The sequence below is a fragment of the Xyrauchen texanus genome, chromosome 6 (assembly GCF_025860055.1).
Source record: "Xyrauchen texanus isolate HMW12.3.18 chromosome 6, RBS_HiC_50CHRs, whole genome shotgun sequence".
NCBI classification, from domain to species: domain Eukaryota; kingdom Metazoa; phylum Chordata; class Actinopteri; order Cypriniformes; family Catostomidae; genus Xyrauchen; species Xyrauchen texanus.
This window is the reverse complement of record NC_068281.1, coordinates 44,738,124-44,760,030: the sequence shown is the minus strand read 5'-3', so window position 1 is coordinate 44,760,030 and position 21,907 is coordinate 44,738,124. Positions and strand designations below refer to the sequence as shown.

Sequence of the window (21,907 nt, the reverse complement as noted above, 5' to 3'; positions counted from 1 at the left end):
GTGGTCACATGTGCAAAATAAGCATTCAGTCCATATTTGGTATTCTTTTTACTTGACTATTAATTCAGATTTACACGTAGTCCCTGTATTGCGCTGGCTTGACAATGACCCGTCCAGACCTTGTGCATGTTGGTCTTGTTGTCTCAGTACCTGTATTGTCTGCTTTTGTTTCAAGAGGTTGTGTGATTTTGTTTTCAAGTGGATTCTTGTGGCTTTGTTCAACCACATCTCTTTTGGGTATTTCAGCGAATTGTACCTTTTTCTGGATTTTCTGTGTGTGTGGTGCATACATTTCACGGAGTTGGCTCCTAGTACGTCTGACTGTGTTTCCATTTGGTGTTTGGATCTGGTAACTTCTCGGCTCCTTGCATCTTTCCACAATAGTCCCTGGGTGCCATGTTTTCCTCTCCTTGTCCAGCACTCTCACACTCTGTCCACGAAACAATGGTGGTAAATCTCTACCACTACATTGATCATGGTGTGTTTTCATCCTTGTAATCCCTTTTTCCAGGTGCTGTCTGTGTTCAAGTTTACCTGGATCTGCATGACTTGGTAGGAGTGTGGTGATTGGTCTGCCAAGGAGTAATTCTGCAGGGGATGGTAAATCACTGTCAATGGGTGTCGCTCGCACCTGCATCAGAGCCACTTGTACATCTCCTTTGTGTTGTATTGTTTTTTTGATGATGGATTTGATGTGTCTCACATGTCTTTCAATAAATCCATTGCTTTTTGGGTAGTGTGGAGAACTTGTGATGTGTTCTATTCCCCAATCAGCTATGAATTTCCTGAAAGGTTGTCCCGTGTACTGTGGTCCGTTATCTGTCATTATTTCATCTGGTCGACCAAATAAAGACATGTAACTTCGCATTTTTTGTGCAACTTCATGGCTACTTACTGGTATGGGCATTTCATCAACTAATGGGTACTTGGAATACCTGTCCACGGTAAGTAGGTACTGTTGTCCATGGATCTCGAATAGATCTGACGCCAGGTATTGCCATGGCTTTGTGGGTGTTTTGTGTGGAATAAGAGGTTCTTTTGGTTGTGCATCTTGATTTTCTGCACAGGTACTGCAAGATCTGCACAGTTTTTCAATGTCTGTGTTTATCTTTGTCCAATATACACTTTCTCTAGCCAACCTACGTGTTTTTTCGATACCTTGGTGGGCTGCGTGGAGTTGAGTCAGAATGTCGCTGGTCATGGATTCTGGAATAAGCACTTGTGTGCCCTTAAATACAACTCCAGCTTCTATGGCAAGTTCATCTCGGAAAGGCCAATAGCTGCGTAGGTCTTCTGGCAGGTCTTGAATTCTGTCTGGCCATCCCTGATGGATGATTTCTTTTAGCGCACTGAGCTTGGGGTCTTTTGCAGTCTCAGTTCTGAGAATCTCCTGTTTGTTTGGGGAGAAGTTTACAATTGCAACAGTATGATGCTCAGGGTCTTCAAATTCGGTATCCAGCCCATCAATGCGTTCATCAAGTTCAATATCTTCATTGTTTTCAGGGTTTGGCAGGCGGCTGAGAGTGTCATCTAGAATCATTTGGCATCCAGGACGATACACGATGCTGTAGTTGTATCCATGTGTTTGGATCAGCATGCGTTGTAGCCTGGGAGGAGCAGCATGCAGAGGCTTTGTGCATATGGTGACGAGAGGTTTGTGGTCCGTTACTACGATGAATGATTTGCCGTACAAGTATGTGTGATATCGCTGCATACCATACACAATAGCAAGCATTTCTCTTTCAATGTTGCTGTATCTTGATTGACATTCAGTTAATGTCTTCGAACCGAAAGCAATGGGCCTGTTGTCTTGCACCAGTGCTACACCAATGCCTCTCTGTGATGCATCTACCTCCAGTGTGAGGGTGGCTGCTGGATTGTAGTACTTTAAGCAAGCATCAACAGTCACTGTTTTCTTTAGGTCATCGAAGTATTTCTGATAATCAGTGTCCCATACCCATTGTGAGTCACTTTTTAGCAATCCTCTCAGATTGTGTGCTTTATCAGCAAACTTTGGTATGTAGGGTGACAGGTAGTTTAGCATGCCCATGAATCGATGGAGGTCATCTTTGCTTTGTGGCGTTGGCATTTTTTGTATATCGTGGATTTTGGCTGGATCTGGTCTGATGCCTTTGTCTGTGTACAGGTTGCCAAAAAAAGATATGCTCTGCTGTTTGATGATTGCGGAACGTGGTTAGAATTTGTGACTTATCCGGCTTTTGTGTCTAGCTTGCTGAACACTTTTGCATTTGCAAATTTGGGGTTTAGTTCTTCCACAGTTGGAATTTTGTGAGGGCACCTCTTCAGGCTTGCATTTAGTTTCTGAGGGTCTAAGCAGATTCGAAGTGATCCATCTTTTTTGGTGCTGAAGGCAAGACTAGAACACCAATCTGTGTGCTCTTCTACTTTTCGCAGGACTCCTTGATCGACAAGTTTGTTCACCTCATTTTGAAGTTTGTCCTTGATGTGGATACTGCATTTGCGTGGAGGGTTGATGAATGGATTAGCACCTTCCTTTAGGATGAGCTTTGCTGCGCCACTGAAACTGCCAATTTTATCAAATTGGTCTGGGTATTTCTCTCGTAGTTCTTTGAAGCCTTTTATGTGTTGTTGGGTACTCACTTTTGTTTGTCGTCCTTCATGTCCATTGTTCTCTCTTTCAGTCATCACATCAACATTTACTGTCACAAGGCTGAGGAGCTCACTTGTGGGTAGTCCAACCACGGCTGGTCCAGGTACGTCAACGACATAGAACTTTGCATCTATCCATCTGGACTTTTTGTACTGGCATGGCATGTTGATGGTTCCAAAGCAGGGGATCACATCACCAGTGTATGACGTCAGTTTAACATTGGATGCTGATTTGAGATGTTCCATGCTTTGTGGTGATGCACCATACATCTGTTTGAATGTACGCAGTGGAAGCGTGTTTCCAGATGCCCCTGTATCTATTTTCCGGCGAAGGGTGTATCCATGTCCTTGCAAGAGAGGTGGTTCAATATTCAGAGTTGTATATGCCTCATCTCTGGGTGGTTTCACATGAATGCTATGCATTCATTTTGCACTGATGGTGATGGAGTAAAAGTGTTGTTGGTATGTATACTCATCGTCTTTAGTGCTGTCTACAGTGCTAATGCTGGACTGGTCTTTGCATTTGTGGTCTTTCCATGGGTGAGCGTGGCTTTGGTATCTGTTGCGTGTTCGTGACTTACTTCTTCTGCACTGGCTTGATAGCGGTCTCTGTCGTCTGCTCTTTTTACAGCACTTTGCCCAGTGGCCTCTGTTACCACACATAGAGCATATATCGTTGGATGCAGGGCACTGCCTTGGCTTGTGGTTTGTGTTGCAGTTTTGACACGTTCGTCCTCTTGTTACAGCATGGACATTTTCAGTCTGTGACATACCAAGTTGTTGTATCTGTTCATTACCAGCTGCTAAGGCTTTGTACTTTCGTCCCTCTGCTAGTACTTCGGAAATGGGGTGACCTTTAGGTTTGCTGTATAGGTCGTTTCTTAAAGAATCAAAAGGAGTACTGGCAATGATAAGTTCGACTAAACATTCATTGAGCTCATCGTCAGTGAACTGGCATTTCAGTGCTAACATGGACTAGCTCGACGTCTTTGACCATTTGGATACGTTTCTGGTGTTCTGTGCCTCAGTGCAACTATATGTGTTTGTTTATTCATCGTGCTATGGACTATGAATGTGTGTGGACTGCTATTGAGCCAGTCATAATATGATTCAAGCTTTGCAAAGGAACTGTTATTTAAGGATGGTGCTGTTAAAAACAATTGGACTTGACCGCAAAAACGTGAGTTAATTGTTTCATTCATGAATATTTCATTTGTCATGACTGTTTGATGGTTTTGGTGCTGCTTTGCCTAACTAAACAATATAATATATTCAGATGCAATTTTTGGATGTGTGTTATTTGTAAACCCTGAAATTTAGTTTCATAAAGTTATGGAGTTTGTCCATACTCTTCTGACAGTGTTTCAAATATGATTGTGGCCTGTATTCGAACTTTACTAACATTATCAGTGGATCTCAGGGAACGTAATTTAATTGTTAAAAAAATTAATTTCATAACTCCTTTAAACCACGTTAAGCGTTTTTCACCACAAGCGGTTCAGAATGTCCCCTCCGAGATGCTGTTGTATGACGTCACGTAAACATGGCGGCGATCTGAGAGATTTGCAGTTATAATAAACATTCACCTTTTAACAAATAAATGCTCCAACGTTTCCAGACGTAGATAGGTGCAAAACGGTAAACGATCTTCTCTATAGATAATTATAATCCTGCAGAAACTTCTGGCAGTTTTGTATTTTTTTGTTTGTTTGTACTTTATTCGAGCATCGGATTCATGTTTATAAATGTCACCAATATTCTCATCAAACTAAACGAAGACTTGTTTCAACAGGAACAGGAATAACTCCAGGTGTTTCAACTGAGATTTGCGGGATAAAACATTGTAAAATGATGTTTATTAAAGAAGAGATTGAGGACATGAGTGATCCAGAATCATGCAGTTCGAATGTCATGAAAAATGAAGATACTGAAGAACAAAGAGGTTTGTGTCCATTCTTAATTATTTATTATTATATGTGCATGAAGATTAAAGTTATAAAACTTAAAGCAGTTAAACACATTTGATGGTGTTATTATCAGTTAATATTTAATAATTTTATCACACAAAACAGCAAGTAAAATTAATTTAAAAATGCAAATAACATTTCTTCAACCTCACAGATTGTGTGCGCTTCAACTGGAGTCTGAAATATTGTAGTTATGAGTTCAAAGCACAAGAATGAGCAGTTTTACCAGAGAGTTTTCTGCTGCCCTTGCTATAGTAAAAAAAAAAAAAAAACTCAGGTTCAAATTCAGAAGCCGTTTCAGAGTCAGGAAAGGCAAACTGAACACAAGTCAAAGACACCTCAGTTCTACACGCAGTGCTTGTATTCAAGTTAAAGGGATAGTTCACTCAAAAATGACAATTCTCTCATCATTTACTCCCCCTCGTGATATCCCAGGTGTGTATGACTTTCTTTCTTCACCAAAACACATTTGAAGAAAACGTAATGTTACGTTCTCCTCTTGGTTTAGACATCCAGGATAAGCACACAAATGCACCATTGGTTGTAAAGAAACAAATAAATACAGATTTAAATCAAAACCAACTAAGCTACATTTTCTTTCGGGGGATACCCCTAAACAGTATCATTCCTCAGACACTAAGGCTGAGGAATGATACTGAAAATATAAATATATATCATTTGAATGTAAAAATATTCCAAAAAATGCTGGAATATTATGCTTCAAAACGATTTTTAACATTAATTTCCAAATGCACTCGATTGATAACCTTTATAAAATATTTTTATATTTTAGTAAAATATCCCTCAGACCCCATTGTTTTTGCTGTCTCTGGGCTCCCAACGCAGTTTTGTAGTGACTGTTTAGTATTTATTTTTTCTTCTTCTGCCAATTTGAAAAAAAAAATGCAAATGGAATGTATATTGTAAAAGTTGATATCGAACAATATGAAAAAGAATATTGTGGTACATTTTTGACATATTGCCCGGAACTAGAAGACATTAATTTAACTGCTGGAGTCAGATGGGGGAAGTTTATGCTGACTGTCTGTGATTTTTGGAGCTTCAAAAGAGAAATCTCCATTCACTTGCCTTTTAACGACCTACTGAGCTGAGATATTTTTCTATTTTTCTTCAAATGTGTTCTGGTGAAGAAAGAAAGTCATACACACCTGGGATATCACGAGGGGGAGTAAATGATGAGAGAATTTACATTTTTGGGTGAACTATCCCTTTAAGGTGTGTATAGGCAACGAGAAATCTGCAATAATCTACCTGTGTCGATTGGTTTATTCTTGCCCCGTTTATGTCCTTGCACCGAAAAAGGAATGCCGTTTATTAAGTTTACACAACCACACATGTTGTTAGGTTATTTAGGAAAATCGGTGTAAGAACGTGCATGTAAACGCACTCAATGGTAACCTCTGTAAAACCTCTAATTAGATAGCAACAGCCTTTTCTTTCATTTGTTCTTCAGTATATAACCAAATATTTTCCTTCAAGTGCGCAACTTTATGCATATGGCAGATTTACATTTATGCATTTGGCAGACGCTTTTATCCAAAGCGACTTACAGTGCACTTATTACAGGGACAATCCCCCCCGGAGCAACCTGGAGTTAAGTGCCTTGCTCAAGGACACAATGGTGGTGGCTGTGGGGATCGAACCAGCGACCTTCTGATTAACAGTTATGTGCTTTAGCCCACTACGCTGCCACCACCTCTACTTTGTGTCTAATCAATGGCATCTCTTGTCAAATGTCAATTTGAGATGAACAGGTCGGCCGCCACTGTGGCTGACAGCTAAGCAAAACAACCCACATTTGGCATTTCATGCCCCAGTTAAGAGTAAAAGAAGTGCATATCATGGGCTTTATCTTATGTTCTGGTAGGTTTGTTGTGTTCCTGCAGTACATTAGTTTAGCAGGATTTGCGTATCATGCTAAGGCCAAAGTATACTGAAGTTTTCCGTGTTCCAGATAGGATTTACGCACAGTACGTGTGACAAATTGTTGCATTAGCAATGTCTGTACAGACTGTCCACATGTGGACCAGTTTTCTCAGAATGCAGACAGTCCATCTTTGGCTCATGTGCCTGATGTCTGTATGATAAAAGCTAGCAAGTTTGTCCTGAAGTTAGGACACTTATTGAAGATTCTTGGCAAGTTAGGATGCTTCTGTAATACTCTTTTCCTATTTGTAGTTAAGATAGGATAATGCATTTAAGAAAATGTTATTCTTTAATAACTTTTGTCCTATATGTGACCCTAATTGAAATTGCAATGGATTCTAAAGTTATTATCTTTCTGTAAGACTTAAGATAGGAAGTTTTCTGTAATTCACCCCCAGATGCATCTGACAGATGACATGATGTGCTCCAAAACTCAGTGGATGATATATTGTGTATATGCATCTTTGTTTTTTTTGTTGTTGCAATTAACACTTTTATTGATTCAAATCCAAAACACAGCACAAAATACAGTGCATCCGGAAAGTATTCACAGTGCTTCACTTTTTCTACATTTTGTTATGTTACAGCCTTATTCCAAAATTGATTAAATTCATAATTTTCCTAAAAATTCTACACACAATACCCCATAATGACAACGTGAAAGAAGTTTGTTTGAAATCTTTGCAAATTTATTACAAATAAAAAAAGGGAAAAAAGAAACACAGGTACATAAGTATTCAAAGCCTTTGTTCAATACTTTGTTGAAGCATCTTTGGCACCAATTACAGCCTCAAGTCTTTTTGAGTATGATACTACAAGCTTGGCACACCTATTTTAGGGCAGTTTCTCCCATTCTTCTTTGCAGGACCTCTCAAGTTCCATCAGGTTGGATGAGGAGCGTCGGTGCACAGCTATTTTCAGATCTCTCCAGAGATGTTCAATCGGGTTCAAGTCAGGACTCTGGCTGGGCCAATCAAGGACATTCAAAGAGTTGTCCCGTAGCCACTCCTTTGTTATCTTGGCTGTGTGCTTAGGGTCGTTGTCCTGTTGGAAGATGAACCTTTTCCCCAGTCTGAGGTTCAGAGCGCTCTGGAGCAGGTTTTCATCAAGGATGTCTCTGCACATTGCTGCATTCATCTTTCCCTCGATCCTGACTAGTCTCCCAGTTCCTGCTGCTGAAAAACATCCCCACAGCATGATGCTGCCACCACCATGCTTCACTCTAGGGATGGTATTGGCCAGGTGATGAGCGGTGTCTGGTTTCCTCCAGACATGACACTTGCCATTAAGGCCAAAGTGTTCAATCTTTGTTTCATCAGACAAGAGAATTTTGTGTCTCATGGTCTGAGAGTCATTCAGGTGTCTTTTGGCAAACTCCAGGTGGGCTGTCATGTGCCTTTTACTGAGGAGTGGATTCTGTCTGGCCACTCTACCATACAGGCCTGATTGGTGGAGTGCTGCAGAGATGGTTGTTCTGGAAGGTTCTCCTCTCTCCACAGAGAAACGCTGGAGCTCTGTCAGAGTGACCATCGGGTTCTTGGTCACCTCCCTGACTAAGGCCCTTCTCCCCGATCGCTCAGTTTGGCCGGGCGGCCAGCTCTAGGAAGAGTCCTGGTGGTTCCAAACTTCCATTTACAGATGATGGAGGCCACTGTGCTCATCAGGACCTTCAATGCTGCAGACATTTTTCTGTTCCCTTGCCCAGATCTGTGCCTCAATACAATCCTGTCTCAGAGGTCTACAGACAATTCCTTGGACTTCATGGCTTGGTTTGTGCTGTGACATGCACTGTTAACTGTGGGACCTTATATAGACATGTGTTTGCCTTTCCAAATCATGTCCAATCAACTGTATTTACCACAGGTGGACTCCAATCAAGTTGCAGAAACATCTCAAGTATGATCAGTGGAAACATGATGCACCTGAGCTCAATTTTGAGTGTCATGGCAAAGGCTTTGAATACTTATGTACATGTGATTTTTTTTAATTTTTTTATTTTTAGTAAATTTGCAAAGATTTGAAACAAACTTCTTTCACATTGTCATTATGGTGTATTGTTTGTAGAATTTTTAGCAAAATAATGAATTTAATCAATTTTGGAACAAGGCTGTAACATAACAAAATGTGGAAAAAGTGAAGCGCTGTGAATGTGCCATGTGTATAACATTAAAAGCAAAGTAATAAAACAAAACTTTGGGGAGGCCTAAATCTCATTTGTCAGTTGGTGTATGTAACTTACTGAAATGTAACCAATGTTGTTTACCCTTCCAAATGAAAAACGTACATATACTATAAAATTGTTTAAAATAAGAAAGTGGAAATTCTAGAGGAAGAGACTGCAGTAGATATTTCAATTTGGGGATACAATTAATTTCTAAAACATTGACCTTTCCAGCCATAGACAAATGTTGTGAAGCCCACCTATCAACATCACATGAGAACCTTATCTTTAATGGGTCAGAATTAACTTACTAATTTACTAAATCTCTCAAATTTTCTGGAAATAAAATGCCTAAATACCTAATGCCTTGCTTGAGCCATTGAAAGGTGCCAGGTTGGAAAGCTGTGGTAGGGCAATATTCTGTCAGAGCAAAAGCTTCAGATTTGTACCGATTCACCCTTGTAACGCGTTCAAGCTTGGAGATGGAAGGGACAGAGAGCAGTAATGCAGTCAAGTAAGGCTCTTTATTTCTCTGCCTTCAACACTCTTGTGTGCACTGTTCTCTGTGCTTATCTCAGTTCAATTAGATCAGTGTAACAAACTTTTCAACAGTCTTTCAAGAGTCTTCAGCTTCACAATAAAATAAGACACACCAGTCTCTGGTCACTCGTTTCGTTCCCATCTGGCGGTGGCGTGGCTGTTTATATGCCACTCTCCCTATGCCCACTGGAATTAGAGACAGGTGTTAGACATAACAGTCGGGTGTAAGCACCCTTACCGCTTTCTCTCTCTCTCCGGACAGGCACAGCCACAACCCTATATCCTTAAACTTTGGAAAAATAATTAATAATTCTGTGGAGGGTAGGCTTAAATCTTTTAGGGTCAGAGACAAATAATAATATATAATCTACGTAGAGTAGAAGGTAAGGCACCACACCTACTACAATACCAGGAAAATCATCTTTTCTTATTGTGGCTGCTAATGTTTCCAGGGCAAGACTGAACAGAAATTTATGGGTTTCCCTACCAAGAGAAAGATAATCTGAAATTAATTCATTAGTTTGCACTGCCGTTAAGAGTTGTTTTTAAAGTAACTTTATGCACCTAATAAAAGTGTTCCCAATCCCGTAAATTTCTAGAATCTTAAGAAAAAAAAGTCCCATTCCACCCTATAAAATGCCTTATCTGCATCAAGTGAGATGGCAGCAATCAGGGTCTGATCATTCGCTACTGACTACAAAATATTAATAAAATATCTAATATTATCAGAAGTATGACCACGAATAAACACCACTTGATTTATATGTATAAGAGGTGTAATTACTCAATTTAGAATTTTAGACAATATTTGTACATCTAACTGGATCAGCGAAATTGGACGATAACTTTTACATTCATTTAAGAATGAGACTGATCAGGGTTTTGTCATGGTTGGGAGGAGTTCACCTTTCTTTAATGACTATATAACATGTTTACATAATTGGAGCCAGTTTTGTGACATAAGACCTAAAAAAATCTGCTGCAAAAACATCTGGCCTTGGTACCTTACCTCAACAAGCTCCTCCAAAGTAATATGTGAGTCAAGAAAGTCTTTTTTGACCTTTCATCAATTTAGGAACAAGAATTTGCTAATATCCTTATCGGTTGACAAGGATGTGAAGCTATAAAGATTGAAATAGAAATCTTTAAAGGCCTTATTTATATAAGTGGCAGAAGTAAATATATTGCCTCCAGAAGACTTCACTGAAGGAATTAAGAAAACTATGGAAGAAAACTATGTTTTATGTATGTGGCAAGTTGTTTCCCTGCCTTGTCCCCAGACTCAAAATATTTCTGTCTCGCCCTGAATAACCAAAACTGTACCTTCTGTGACAATAGTATTGTACCTATATTTTAGAGCATATGCATTTTTCCTATAGCCTACACAATGAATTTTCAATTACAGTTATGTAATTTTGTGGTTTGTCAGCTTAAATGAAACTTCTTCAAAGCTACATACATAGAATTTGCATAATAAACGTTGCCATTTCTAATCGTTCAGTTTGTGCAGTTGCATCAGTTTTTTACATTAATGCCTCCTACACACTACATGACCCTGTTGTGGTACAGTTCAGATGAAACATCAAATAGGCGCTGGTGCTCCTGCCAATGTCCCACTAATTTTTCCTCTATTTCTTTGGTCCAAAGAGACTTTCTTGATACCGCAGCCATGCTAGTTGATGTTCTGTTCCGGTACATCAGGACTCCTCCCACTGAAACTTCCCATGCCCTGTTTCTTTGTCTCTCATTGGCTGTAGGTCAAAGCTGCAGTTGTATTCAGTCAAAACATATTTCACATTGCACTGTTTGGAATCGCAGACAGGTCCAGATATTTAACATTCTAGATATCTCGCTGACATCGGTGACGCGTCGGCGCTTCTCTCAGATCGTGTCTTTGATAGTTCATACTCACGGGAGCGAGCTCCGATTTGCCAAAGATTTCAGGCTTTTGTCGGCAATCTCCACAAAACTGTCGGCGAGCAAAAATCGGACTTAAAATCGTGTAGTGTAAACTCGCAAACTCATCAATGTAACTGTCATTGTTGAAGAACAAAAACCTTAGTAACTTTTGTGTGTATGCGTCCTGTTCAAGAAGCTCTAAAATACAAGTACTATGTTGTGATAACTGTTCCTTGCGACCACCTATTCTGTACATTTTATATTACCCCCTTGAGGTTTCCTAACATTTATATTGATTAATAATCAATATATCAATATTTTATTTACCTGAGCCTTAAATCATGTCTAACTCCCAAATGCCAGATTTCACAAAAATGCACAAATATTAACTATTGTAAGCCTACAATAATATTTAGATTTTTATTTAGAACTGTCGGACAGATTTGGCACGAAATTGCAGACAGAGGTCCTTTGCCCTTGCGTGTTTGTCATGCCTATAAGCTCTGAAGGAAGGATCAGCTACTATCTGCGTCACTTTTTTGTCGGCTGGGTAAACAATGGTTGATTAATAAGTCACAGTTCTGGACAGCAGCGGGATGACATTTTTCTCTAAATATTTAATTGTTAGCTGTTTGCCAGTGTTGTTTACTTGCTAAAATGCATGGAAATGTTTTATGTTAGGGTTGTAGAAGCTTCTATTGGCTGTAATGCTTTAATCAAAAACATTTGGGGATAACAGTTTGTTTGCAGCGTTTAATAGATTTCATTTTCCATTAAGTTACTGTGTAACATTTATTAATAATTACGAGTTCGAAGTATTTTATGACATTGCTGCAGTTTCAAAATGAGTGTGTGTGTTATCCCTAAGTGCGTGTGCTCGCTTCTGTTCTCTCATTTCTTTTACTGCCGTAACAGAAATGCATATTTGCTATCACTTTTCATTTATTGCCCTTTTAGCAGATAGGCTATATGAGTAGACAATTTCAAATTGCATCTAAAAGCTACTATAGTTACAATGTGGTTCCCCATGAATATATGCTAATCTCAAGTAGTACTGATAAAATAAAATACTCAGTAAAGTACTGATTTCATAGCACAGTAATATAATATGAATCTGTTTAGCGTGTAACCATCTCTCTATTATATTTTACTTCCAAAACACAAAACAATTAAGAAAACTGTTAATGTAATTGTAATACAACATTTGTACTGCATGATTTGCATCTGCACATAATTTTTGTGTTTAATAAATGATATTTTGTTGCCATCATTATTGTTACTCTTCAGGGCTCGACATCTGTCCTTCAGGTAAGTAATCTTGTAATTTTGTTGGAATTTTTAAATGTATTTGACCGCTTAGACATGTATCCACACACACGCAGGTGTAAAGCCTGCACACACATAAGCCACCTGTCAGTCAAACAGCACACAGTTACTAGATCACTAGAGGATTATAAAATTATGTGATTATTTTCAACAGCAGAGTAAGAATATTAACTTGAAATTAGTGACACAGGCCTAGGCTTAAGCACAAATATAGGCGGTTATTTTACATTCATGTTTAAATCAGTCCTGTGGGGCAAGTACAATTCTTTATCACTTGCCTCCTTTTAAAAATCCACTTCTCCGGGACAAGCAGACAAGTGGTCATTTCGAGGCCTGCTCTTTTTTGATTTTACATTACAGTCTTATTGTTTGCAGTGCAAAGACCTACCATTGTAGTATTACATTTCAACTGCATTGTCCTCTAAAGCTGTAGGTTGTAAAATCAAAATAAAGTGTCTTCAATTGAACTCACATCTCGTACAGCACAAACATTAACATGAAGTGGATAAAACACTTGAAAATGCATTCTAAAAATATAAAGAGTGTTGTTTATCTTCTTTAAAGCAAGTAATATCTTTGTTATGAATGTTTAAATTAATAAAATAGCCACATGATAAAAGTACGTCATGACTCCGGCTCTGCTGGTGAAAATCTCCGAGTGATCACAGAGAAAACAGGTAATCTCAAACCATGAGATTCATCTGCCAGCAGAGCAGTGCTGAATCTCATCTCACATAAAATGTTCTTCTGCAAGTTGTTTGCATTTGTATGCTCCAACACTCGAGGGCCAAAAGTTACATAGTGTAGCTTTAAATGTTGTGGACTTCTGATCAAGTGATTGAGTGTTGTTTATCTTCTTTAAAGCAAGTAATATCTTGGTTATGAATGTTTAAATTAATAAAATAGCAACATGATAATAGCACATCTTGACTCGGCTCTGCTGGTGAAAATCTCACAGAGAATGCAGGTAATCTCAAACCATGAGATTCATCCGCTAGCTGAGCAGTGTTGAATCACAATGCACATAAAATGTTCTTCTGCAAGTTGTTTGCATTTGAATGCTCCAACACTCGAGGGCCAAAAGTTACATAATGTTGCTTTAAATGTTGTGGACTACTGATCATGTGATTGAAACAGCCACTTGTGTCCCATGATAGACATGACTACCCTCAAACTTTCAAAGTGCTGCATAGTAAAGATACTGAAGGTGCTGCATCAATACGTGCATTGAAACTTGGCGATCTTTTGAACTATCAACATTTTGAAAACAGCCCTATAAATTTTTTTTAGAAACCATGCATTAATAAATCATAGATGTTGTTTAAAGTGATGCAGGTGTATTCGGTTATGTTTGTTTACTGGTACAAAAGAAAAATAGATTTTCTGTTGTTCATTGTGTATTTAAAGGGGTCATGAAATGGAGAATATCATTTTCATTGATATTAGGACATATAAGAACTAAAGTGCTAACTACAGTATTCCCGAACACCAAAAAGGACCCATCAGGACTATGTAGAATTATTTTTGTATATAAACATGAACTAGACAGATGCCTTTGACTAGAGGTCGACCAATTTATAGGTTTTGCCAATTAATCAGCACCGATAACAGATTTCTGTAACTATCAGTTATCTGCAAATATCAATAGTGATAGTTTTTTCCCAATTGCGTCCGGTGCTTGAGTGGCTGGGAAGGGTCCACTTTCCATTATATAGAATGAGAGCAGCCTCTAGAGGCCAAATAAACATTTTACTGTGAAATTTCACTTCACTGATGCCTTGTGGTGTTTGTTTTGACACTTGAGACTACACTTTGCATGGAGAGGAACACTTCAGATGCAGATTTAAAACATCACCAATGAAAAGGTATGTATACTGTACACTACAGTACATGTTGTCATATCATTATAAAGTAATAGATTTTTTGAGTAGATGCTGCATTAGTAGGGAACTGCAGGATGTTTGCCGACAAGGCTGAGAAGATGTTAACATTAAAGCTAGCCTCAAGCGGTTAGAACAATGTGACAAAAATACATGCTCTAATGTTTAGAGCATGTACAAGTACTACCCAAATGTTTAAATATCACGATTTTTACCATCTTTTTGCATTAGTTATCCTGCTGAATTGCATATTTAAAGCTAGTGAAGTGAGAAAGCAAATTAATATTTTCATGCATCTGAGAGAAATGTGTAAGCATATCATAAACACATCTGATCTGTGAATATTGCTAAATTACATACAACAGTACTGAATAAAAAACAATGTGCTATTTCGCTGTTATTATAGCTTGAGTCTGGGGTAGTATACTGTGGCATCGGTGCAAGTGTAACACCATGTGAACTGCCTATTGAAGTGTTTCCATTTTACTTTTGACTTTACATTTGAGAATATGGACAGACTAAAGCTTTTTATTTTTTGTTATGCTCATTAGTTGAAAATGAAATGCTCTTTAACAGCCAGGATAGGAATGTTCTATGCAATAATATAATGGTGCTGAATGGTTTATCTATTTATTGTGCCCTCTTGTAGACTAAGGAATCAATGTCAATTTAAAAATCAGCTGACTTTAAAATTGTAATATTAGTATTAGTAGTTTAAAAAAGTAACATACATTTTCATAGTTCAGTCAGTACTGTTTTTTTTTGTAATAAAGTTCAGCACTATTTTACTTTGAGTGTTGTATCACTCAGTATCAATTTTTAAAACTATCGGTTGATTAATCGGCTATCGGCAGGTACTGCCCAACTTAGGTGTCTTACTGGTAAAATCCACTATCGGTCGACCTCTACCTTAGACTGTTGTCATGCATCTTGCACTGCTTTTAAAATATGTGGTGTCAATTTACAACTCTGAAAACGAGACCTCATTCTGATTCATTCAGCTGCTATGCCTCTTGCTGTTTTGAGTACAAACACATCCTGGATGCGTTCTTGCACCCATCTGTGCTATTTTTTTATTGTTGGTTTATGAAAACATGCATTTTTGGCGATCTGCGCCTCAGTGCAGGATGATAATGTATGTGTGTACCACTAGTTCACTGTGCTATGTAAGTGCATATTTTGTGGCTTATTTTAGCATGAATTCCTTGTGAACCAGTTATAATACAATATAAGGTTTGCAAAGGAACTTTTAATGAAGGATGGAGCAGTTAAAACCACTATTGAAACTGATAGAAAAACTGCGAGTAAGCGGTTTCATATTTCAGATGTCATTACTGTTTAATAGGTTATGGTGCTGACATGCTTACAATAAGTGAACATTTTAATTTATTTGAATGCAATGTGTTATATTTGCATTGTGTAAACACTGAAATTTAATTTTATAATGTTGTGGAGCTGGTTCATTCTCTTCCAACTGAGTGTCATATATGGCTGTATTCAAGGGACTGTGTGACAGTGGTCATTTACATTGAAGTTTAAAGTAAGTTCTGAAGCCAAAACCAAGCGTTTCCGACAAGGGGCCAGAGACAGGGTGGAAAATTATCATATGTTACTAAAATATGAGATGTAATGATAAATATGAGTTTTGGTGACAAAAACATTACTAACATTTAGAGCTGGGCTATGTACAAAATATTTTATCAATAAAATATTCCTCCCCAAATCCAAACATTTACTGTCTCCAGTGGCTCCATTTGCCATCATGCAAGTATCAGTCAGTGACAACAGGTGGACATTATTAAAAGCCTGATCTTAAATAAAAACAATTATAAATGTAAAGATAGTAATAATCATAATAAAAAAAAACTATAAATTACCTTGTGTTCCCAACATAATGCTGCCAAATGTGTGTTCTGATTGAATTTGTGTTTGTATGGCAGTTTTGGTAATACAGTTAATGCTGCCTATAGAAACAAAAAATAGAAAATAATTTTAAGTTTAAGATGAATGTGTCTTGCATTATTTAATTCATCTTTGTTTCTTTAACACAAAGATTTATATTACTGAACCTGCAGAGTTGCTTTCACAATGTATGTTAACCGCAAACTGGTTCGTGGTAATAAGGCAAACTAAACTCACAGCACCTCCTGAGATTATCAGAGAATATTTGCAGAATTCTCATAGATTACATTAGTTTTACAAACAGATTTCAGATGAAAGAAACAGAGAAAACAGTGAATCAGAGTAGAGCATTTATGGCCTCTGTTTTGTCTGTTCTTATGTAATAAGTGTTTCTTCAAACGTGTATATGTGTCTAACAGCATTTCTTGTCATGTGTCACTTAGAGACATCTTACATGTTGCTCATCTGTTGTGGGTAGATGATCAAAATAGCCTGCGTGTGAAATACATTTGGGTGACCTTGCGAACTGGATTCAGCCTCATCACATTTGGTGGGTGGCGGGTGCTAATTTCGCGCTCTGTGCTACAGTTTAATACATTTGCAGACTTCCCAGATCCGTATGTAACAGTTAAAGAATGGGCAAGGAGGATGCGAGAACTGACTGAACAATCAACATAAAGTTTAATGAGCAACTCAACTTAAAACAACATAAAAGAAACATGAACACAGACACACACAATAAAGCCACGTGCGCCTCGCTCTCCCAAACTGGTGTTTCCAGCTTCCCTTTAACTTGGTCTCCCGCTGATCATCTGATTCAGCACCGGACGTACATCCTCATGGCCCACCATTCCCTCCACCTACACCAGATTAAGGCCGGGCGCCACCGGACTCTCTCCCAGTATCATCTTATTCAGTGCGTCCTCTGCCACGCCTTCCTCCTCGTCACACTATGGATTTGACATTTTCCAATATTTTAGATCATTGTCCTACACTGCCCTAATAACATTAGCAGTTGACCTCAGGGAAGATAATAATAATAAAAAAAAGAGACCCCTTTAAGTTTGGCTTCTTCTGTAGTTTGTTTTCCATACTGAATGTGACATATAGTAATAACAAATGCCTTGACCCCTGAAGCTTTCTACTATAAACTTTGGGGTATATTTTCTTTCATTCATTTTAAAATTTGTCCATTGAAATGAATGTGGCCATTTTGTGTTTTTATTTCAGATCTGATGGACGTGAAAACGGAAAGTCAAGCACTGAATGAAGTAAAGGTGAAGAAACACCATCCGGATCTTTATAGTTTCAAAACTGAAAAAAACTATTTTAGTGACTCACAAACTGAAAACAATTGCTCACAAAAAAGAACTCGACAAGCAAAAGCCAAAAATTCTTTCAACTGCCATCAGTGTGGAAATACTTTTACACAGAAAGTAAGTCTTATTAAGCACATGAGAATTCACACTGGTGAGAAGCCTTTCAAATGCCATCAGTGTGGGTCTAGTTTTAGATATAAAGAAAGTCTTACTGAGCACATCAGAATTCACACTGGAGAGAAGCCTTTCACTTGCCATCAGTGTGGGAATAGTTTTACACAGAAAGGAAGTCTTACTAATCACATGAGAATTCACACTGGTGAGAAGCCTTTCAAATGCCATCAGTGTGGGTCTAGTTTTAGATATAAAGAAAGTCTTACTGAGCACATCAGAATACACACTGGAGAGAAGCCTTTCAAATGCCATCAATGTGGGAAGAGTTTTAGACATAAAGTAAGTCTTACTAATCACATGAGAATTCACACTGGAGAGAAGCCTTTCGAATGTGTTCAGTGTGGGAAGAGTTTCAGACATGCATGTAGTCTCAAAATTCATTTGTCATTTCACTCTGGGGAAAAGTCATATTGCTGTGATCAGTGCGGCAAAAAATATTCTTCAAGATCGATCTTAAGAACACACCGGAAAATTCATGCAAATGAGAAGCCTTACTTGTGTTCAGTTTGTGGTAAGAGTTTTTTACATGTGCAAAGTTTAAAAGAACACCAGAGAAAACACACAGGTGTGAAAGATCATGTGTGCTCTGAGTGTGGGAAGGCCTTTCATAGAGCTTCTTACTTGGAGCTGCACAAAAGAGTCCATACTGGAGAAAAACCATACAAGTGTTCACATTGTGAAAAGAGTTTCACTATTTCAGGAAGCCTTAAAAAACATATGAGATTACATACTGGAGAGGGGCTGTACCACTGCACTTCATGTGGAAAGAGTTTTATTACAGCAGGAAACCTGAAAGCACATGAGAGAGTGCATACTGGAGAGAAGCCGTACCACTGCACTTCATGTGAAAAGAGTTTCAGTAGGTCAGGAGACCTGAAAAAACATGAGAGATTGCATACTTTAGAGAAGCTTTAACACTGCACTTTACGTGGGAAGAGTTTCAGCCAATTATGGCACTTTTCCACTGCGCGTTACGGTTTTGACTCGACTCCCTTTACTTTTCTGAGCTTGCTTTTCCACTGCTGTTTAGTGCCGCCTCAACATGGGTGGGATTATAGGCTGATCATCACAGTTGCACCGCCTCTACTGCCGTGACATCATCTTAAACGTAGCACAGTACAATAAACAATAACACAACCGCTAACTGTTAGCTACTAGCTCATTGTGCTGCATAAAGCAGTTGTTGAAAAAACACAAGAGATTGCATACTTGACAGAAGCCGTATAAATATACTTCATGTGGGAAGCGTTTCAGCCAATTAGGCACTCTTCTGACTCATAGAATCAACATTGTCCAGTCTTATCACTGAAAATAAAAATTACAATTAGGTAGGTGAATTGTTACATTATCTGTTGTGCTGATTTTGCTGTTTTCTGTGTAAGAAGGTTGTTTGTACTTTCTCAACAAACTAGAAGGAAGATAATGCTGTGAAATACAGCAATATTTGTATGAATTATTTTCTTCTATGATTGGGAGTAGCAATAAATTATATTAGCAATGACAGATTATTCTAGTAGTCTATGATTTCTCCACTCAATATGTTAGCTGTTGTGGTGAACAATTGGATAGAATGACATTTCAGAGCTAGTTCATGGCAGAGCCCCTCCCAAAAGGGAATTATAATTTTATAACCTTTAATAACTTGTGTGTTTATTTTGTACTTATTTTTAATAAAAGCATTAGTGCATGGCCGAACAAGTCTGCAAAAAAGCAAAACAAAATTACTATTAATAATTTAAAAAGAATGCTTGTCCCTTGTTCCCCTTCTGTCACTCACTCGACGTTGTGTCGAATGAAGTGACACAAGGGGTCTTCCTTGGATGCTAAACGTACCTCTGAACCTGAGAAAAGGCCAATGTCACGCCCCGGACATACGGGTATAAAGGGAAGCGGGGCAGCAAGTGCCAGTAAGAATTTTTCTTCAGAGCCGAACCGTTGTGCAACAGCAAGCTGAGTTCACCTCTGTTTCACTCACCTCTACTGGCGATAATCACTGCTGTTGGCGTTTCCAGCTGGCGTTCTCTCTCTGCACGCTGTGCAGTTTATGCCCCTGGGCGCTTCAACATCGCTTTCATTGCCTAAAAGAGTGTTTCTCCTCCTAAAAAAAGTTTATTTCCTCTAAAAGAGTTTGAGTCCCCACTCATAAAAGAGCAATACACAGCAGGCGTTGAATGTCCTTTTTAAGATGTCTTTCCGCCTCTGTGTAGTTCCTGGATGCGGTTGATTTCTCTCCACTTCTGACAGTAATAAAAGCTGCTTCATGTGCCTGGGCTGCGATCACACGCAGGCAGCATTTTATGAATGGTTCATGTTCTCGGTGCGAGAACATAGCCATGGCAACATTGCGATAGCGGCTTTCTTCCCCCCGTTGTTCCTTTTTCCAACGGGATTGAGGATGACCCGGCTGGCGATGAAGGCGATTTGGGGATGACGACGGGCTCTGTTTCGCCGGGTAAATCCCCACAAACCACCCGACACCCGGCACGCTTGCTTGCTTCCGTCCGAGCTCTGGATGAGTGCGGCTCGCCTCGCGGCCAGCCGGCATTCTCCCTTGAGACCCCGGAATTGGATGACGATATTGCCGCTGCATCGGAGAGCGTCACAGCGGTGTCTGATGCTGATGACAAGGGCTGCCACCTTTCGGGTCTGCTCGCCCAGTCTGAGGCTGACGCGCAGATGTCCGCTATGCTTTCCCGGGCCACCGTGAGCGCGAGGCTGGACTGGAAACCTCCTTCCCCCCTTCACGGCTACTCGATCGGTTCCTCGGGTCAGGGCGGCGCTCATAATACACTGAGGTCCCCCATGTGGACAGAGCGGTTGCGATCCACTTGTGTCCCGAGAACACCGCCACCTGGCGGGACTGCCCGGTACTCCCCTCCAGAGCCTGTAGAATAATGTCATAACTGAATTCAAAAGTCTACAGCGCCACCGGACAGGCAGCCTCCGCCCTGCATGCCATGGCTCTCCTGCAAGTTCACCAAGCCAAGGCACTCTAAGATCTGCACCTGGGTAGTTCCGACCCCGACGTGCTGCAGGAACTGCACTCTGCCACCGACCTCACTCTCAGAGCCACGAAGGTCACAGCAGGCACTCGGGCAGGCGATTGCCACCCTCGTGGTCCAGGAGCGTCACCTCTGGCTGAACATGGTCAAGATGTGCGAATTTGACAAGGCACGCTTTCTCAACGCCCCTGTCTCCCAGCTTGGCCTCTTCGGCGACACCGTCGACGACTTCGGCAGAACCAGCGCGCCCCCCCTGCTCACCGACGGCGTCCCCCAGCGGCTATACAACAGGTAGCTCGGCCTCAACCCGGGCCCAGCTCTCAGCCCCAGCGTCAAGCACCTCGCAGGTGGAGTACGCCCCCCGTCTCCAGGACCCCTTCCAGTACCAGGAAAGCTCCGAAGCACTCCTGAGACAGGCGGTGTTCTCGGGACACAAGTGGATTGCAACCGCTCTGTCCACATGGGGGACCTCCATGTACCCGTGGGGCGAACGTCAGACCCAGGCAATCAGATGTTCGCTCTGGAGCTGGTAGCAAGACTGCTCCGGAGCTGGTACCAAGACCACTCCGTCCCCCGGTGGAGAGCCGGAAGGAGAATCCTTGTTTCATTTGCCGCACCGCCTTCGGGCTGTGGCACCCACATTCTCAATAAAGAGCGATTTCATCACTCCCTGGGTCATCCAGCTGGTGCGCGCCATTCTTCTGCCTCCCGACGCGCTATTAACTGACCCCCACCCCCCACCCCCACCGCGAAGCCCTGCCCGGTATGTCAAAAGCAATCGTCCCGTTAGTGCCCCTCGCACGGAGTTTGGATGCGTGGCTTCCCAATCCATCGCGCTGGCTGGCCAGGACCATCCGACTCGGCTACGCGATTCAGTTCACCCACCTCGTTTCAGCAGTGTCCGCTCTACTTCCTTGCGCGGTGAGAAAGCCAGCGCCTTACGAAAAGATCACAAACCTGCTCCTCAAGGATGCGATAGAGCCCGTCCCTCCAGCTGAGATGGAGAAGGGTTTCAACAGCCCTTACTTCATCTTACCCAAAAAAAGTGGCGGGTTGCGACCAATCTTGGACCTGCGAGTTCTCAACCGGGCCATACACAGACTCCCATTCAATATGCTCACGCAGAAACAGATTCTTACCTGCGTTCAACAGCTAGATT

The 21,907-nt window shown here is 40.3% G+C and overlaps 1 protein-coding gene across 1 annotated transcript in view; it reads left to right on the top strand.

Annotated features, from left to right (window-relative positions):
• LOC127645738 (zinc finger protein 665-like) overlaps nt 1-21,153 on the top strand; it is a 45,023-nt gene extending 23,870 nt beyond the window's left edge. Inside the window, exons 3-6 of the mRNA XM_052129399.1 lie at nt 1,135-1,253; nt 2,664-2,735; nt 4,424-4,573; nt 17,484-21,153. Of these exons, the coding sequence (XP_051985359.1) occupies nt 1,135-1,253; nt 2,664-2,735; nt 4,424-4,573; nt 17,484-18,661 (1,519 nt within the window). The 3' untranslated portion in view covers nt 18,662-21,153. The remainder of the gene's footprint in view (nt 1-1,134; nt 1,254-2,663; nt 2,736-4,423; nt 4,574-17,483) is intronic.
• The last annotated feature ends 754 nt before the right edge of the window (nt 21,154-21,907 follow it).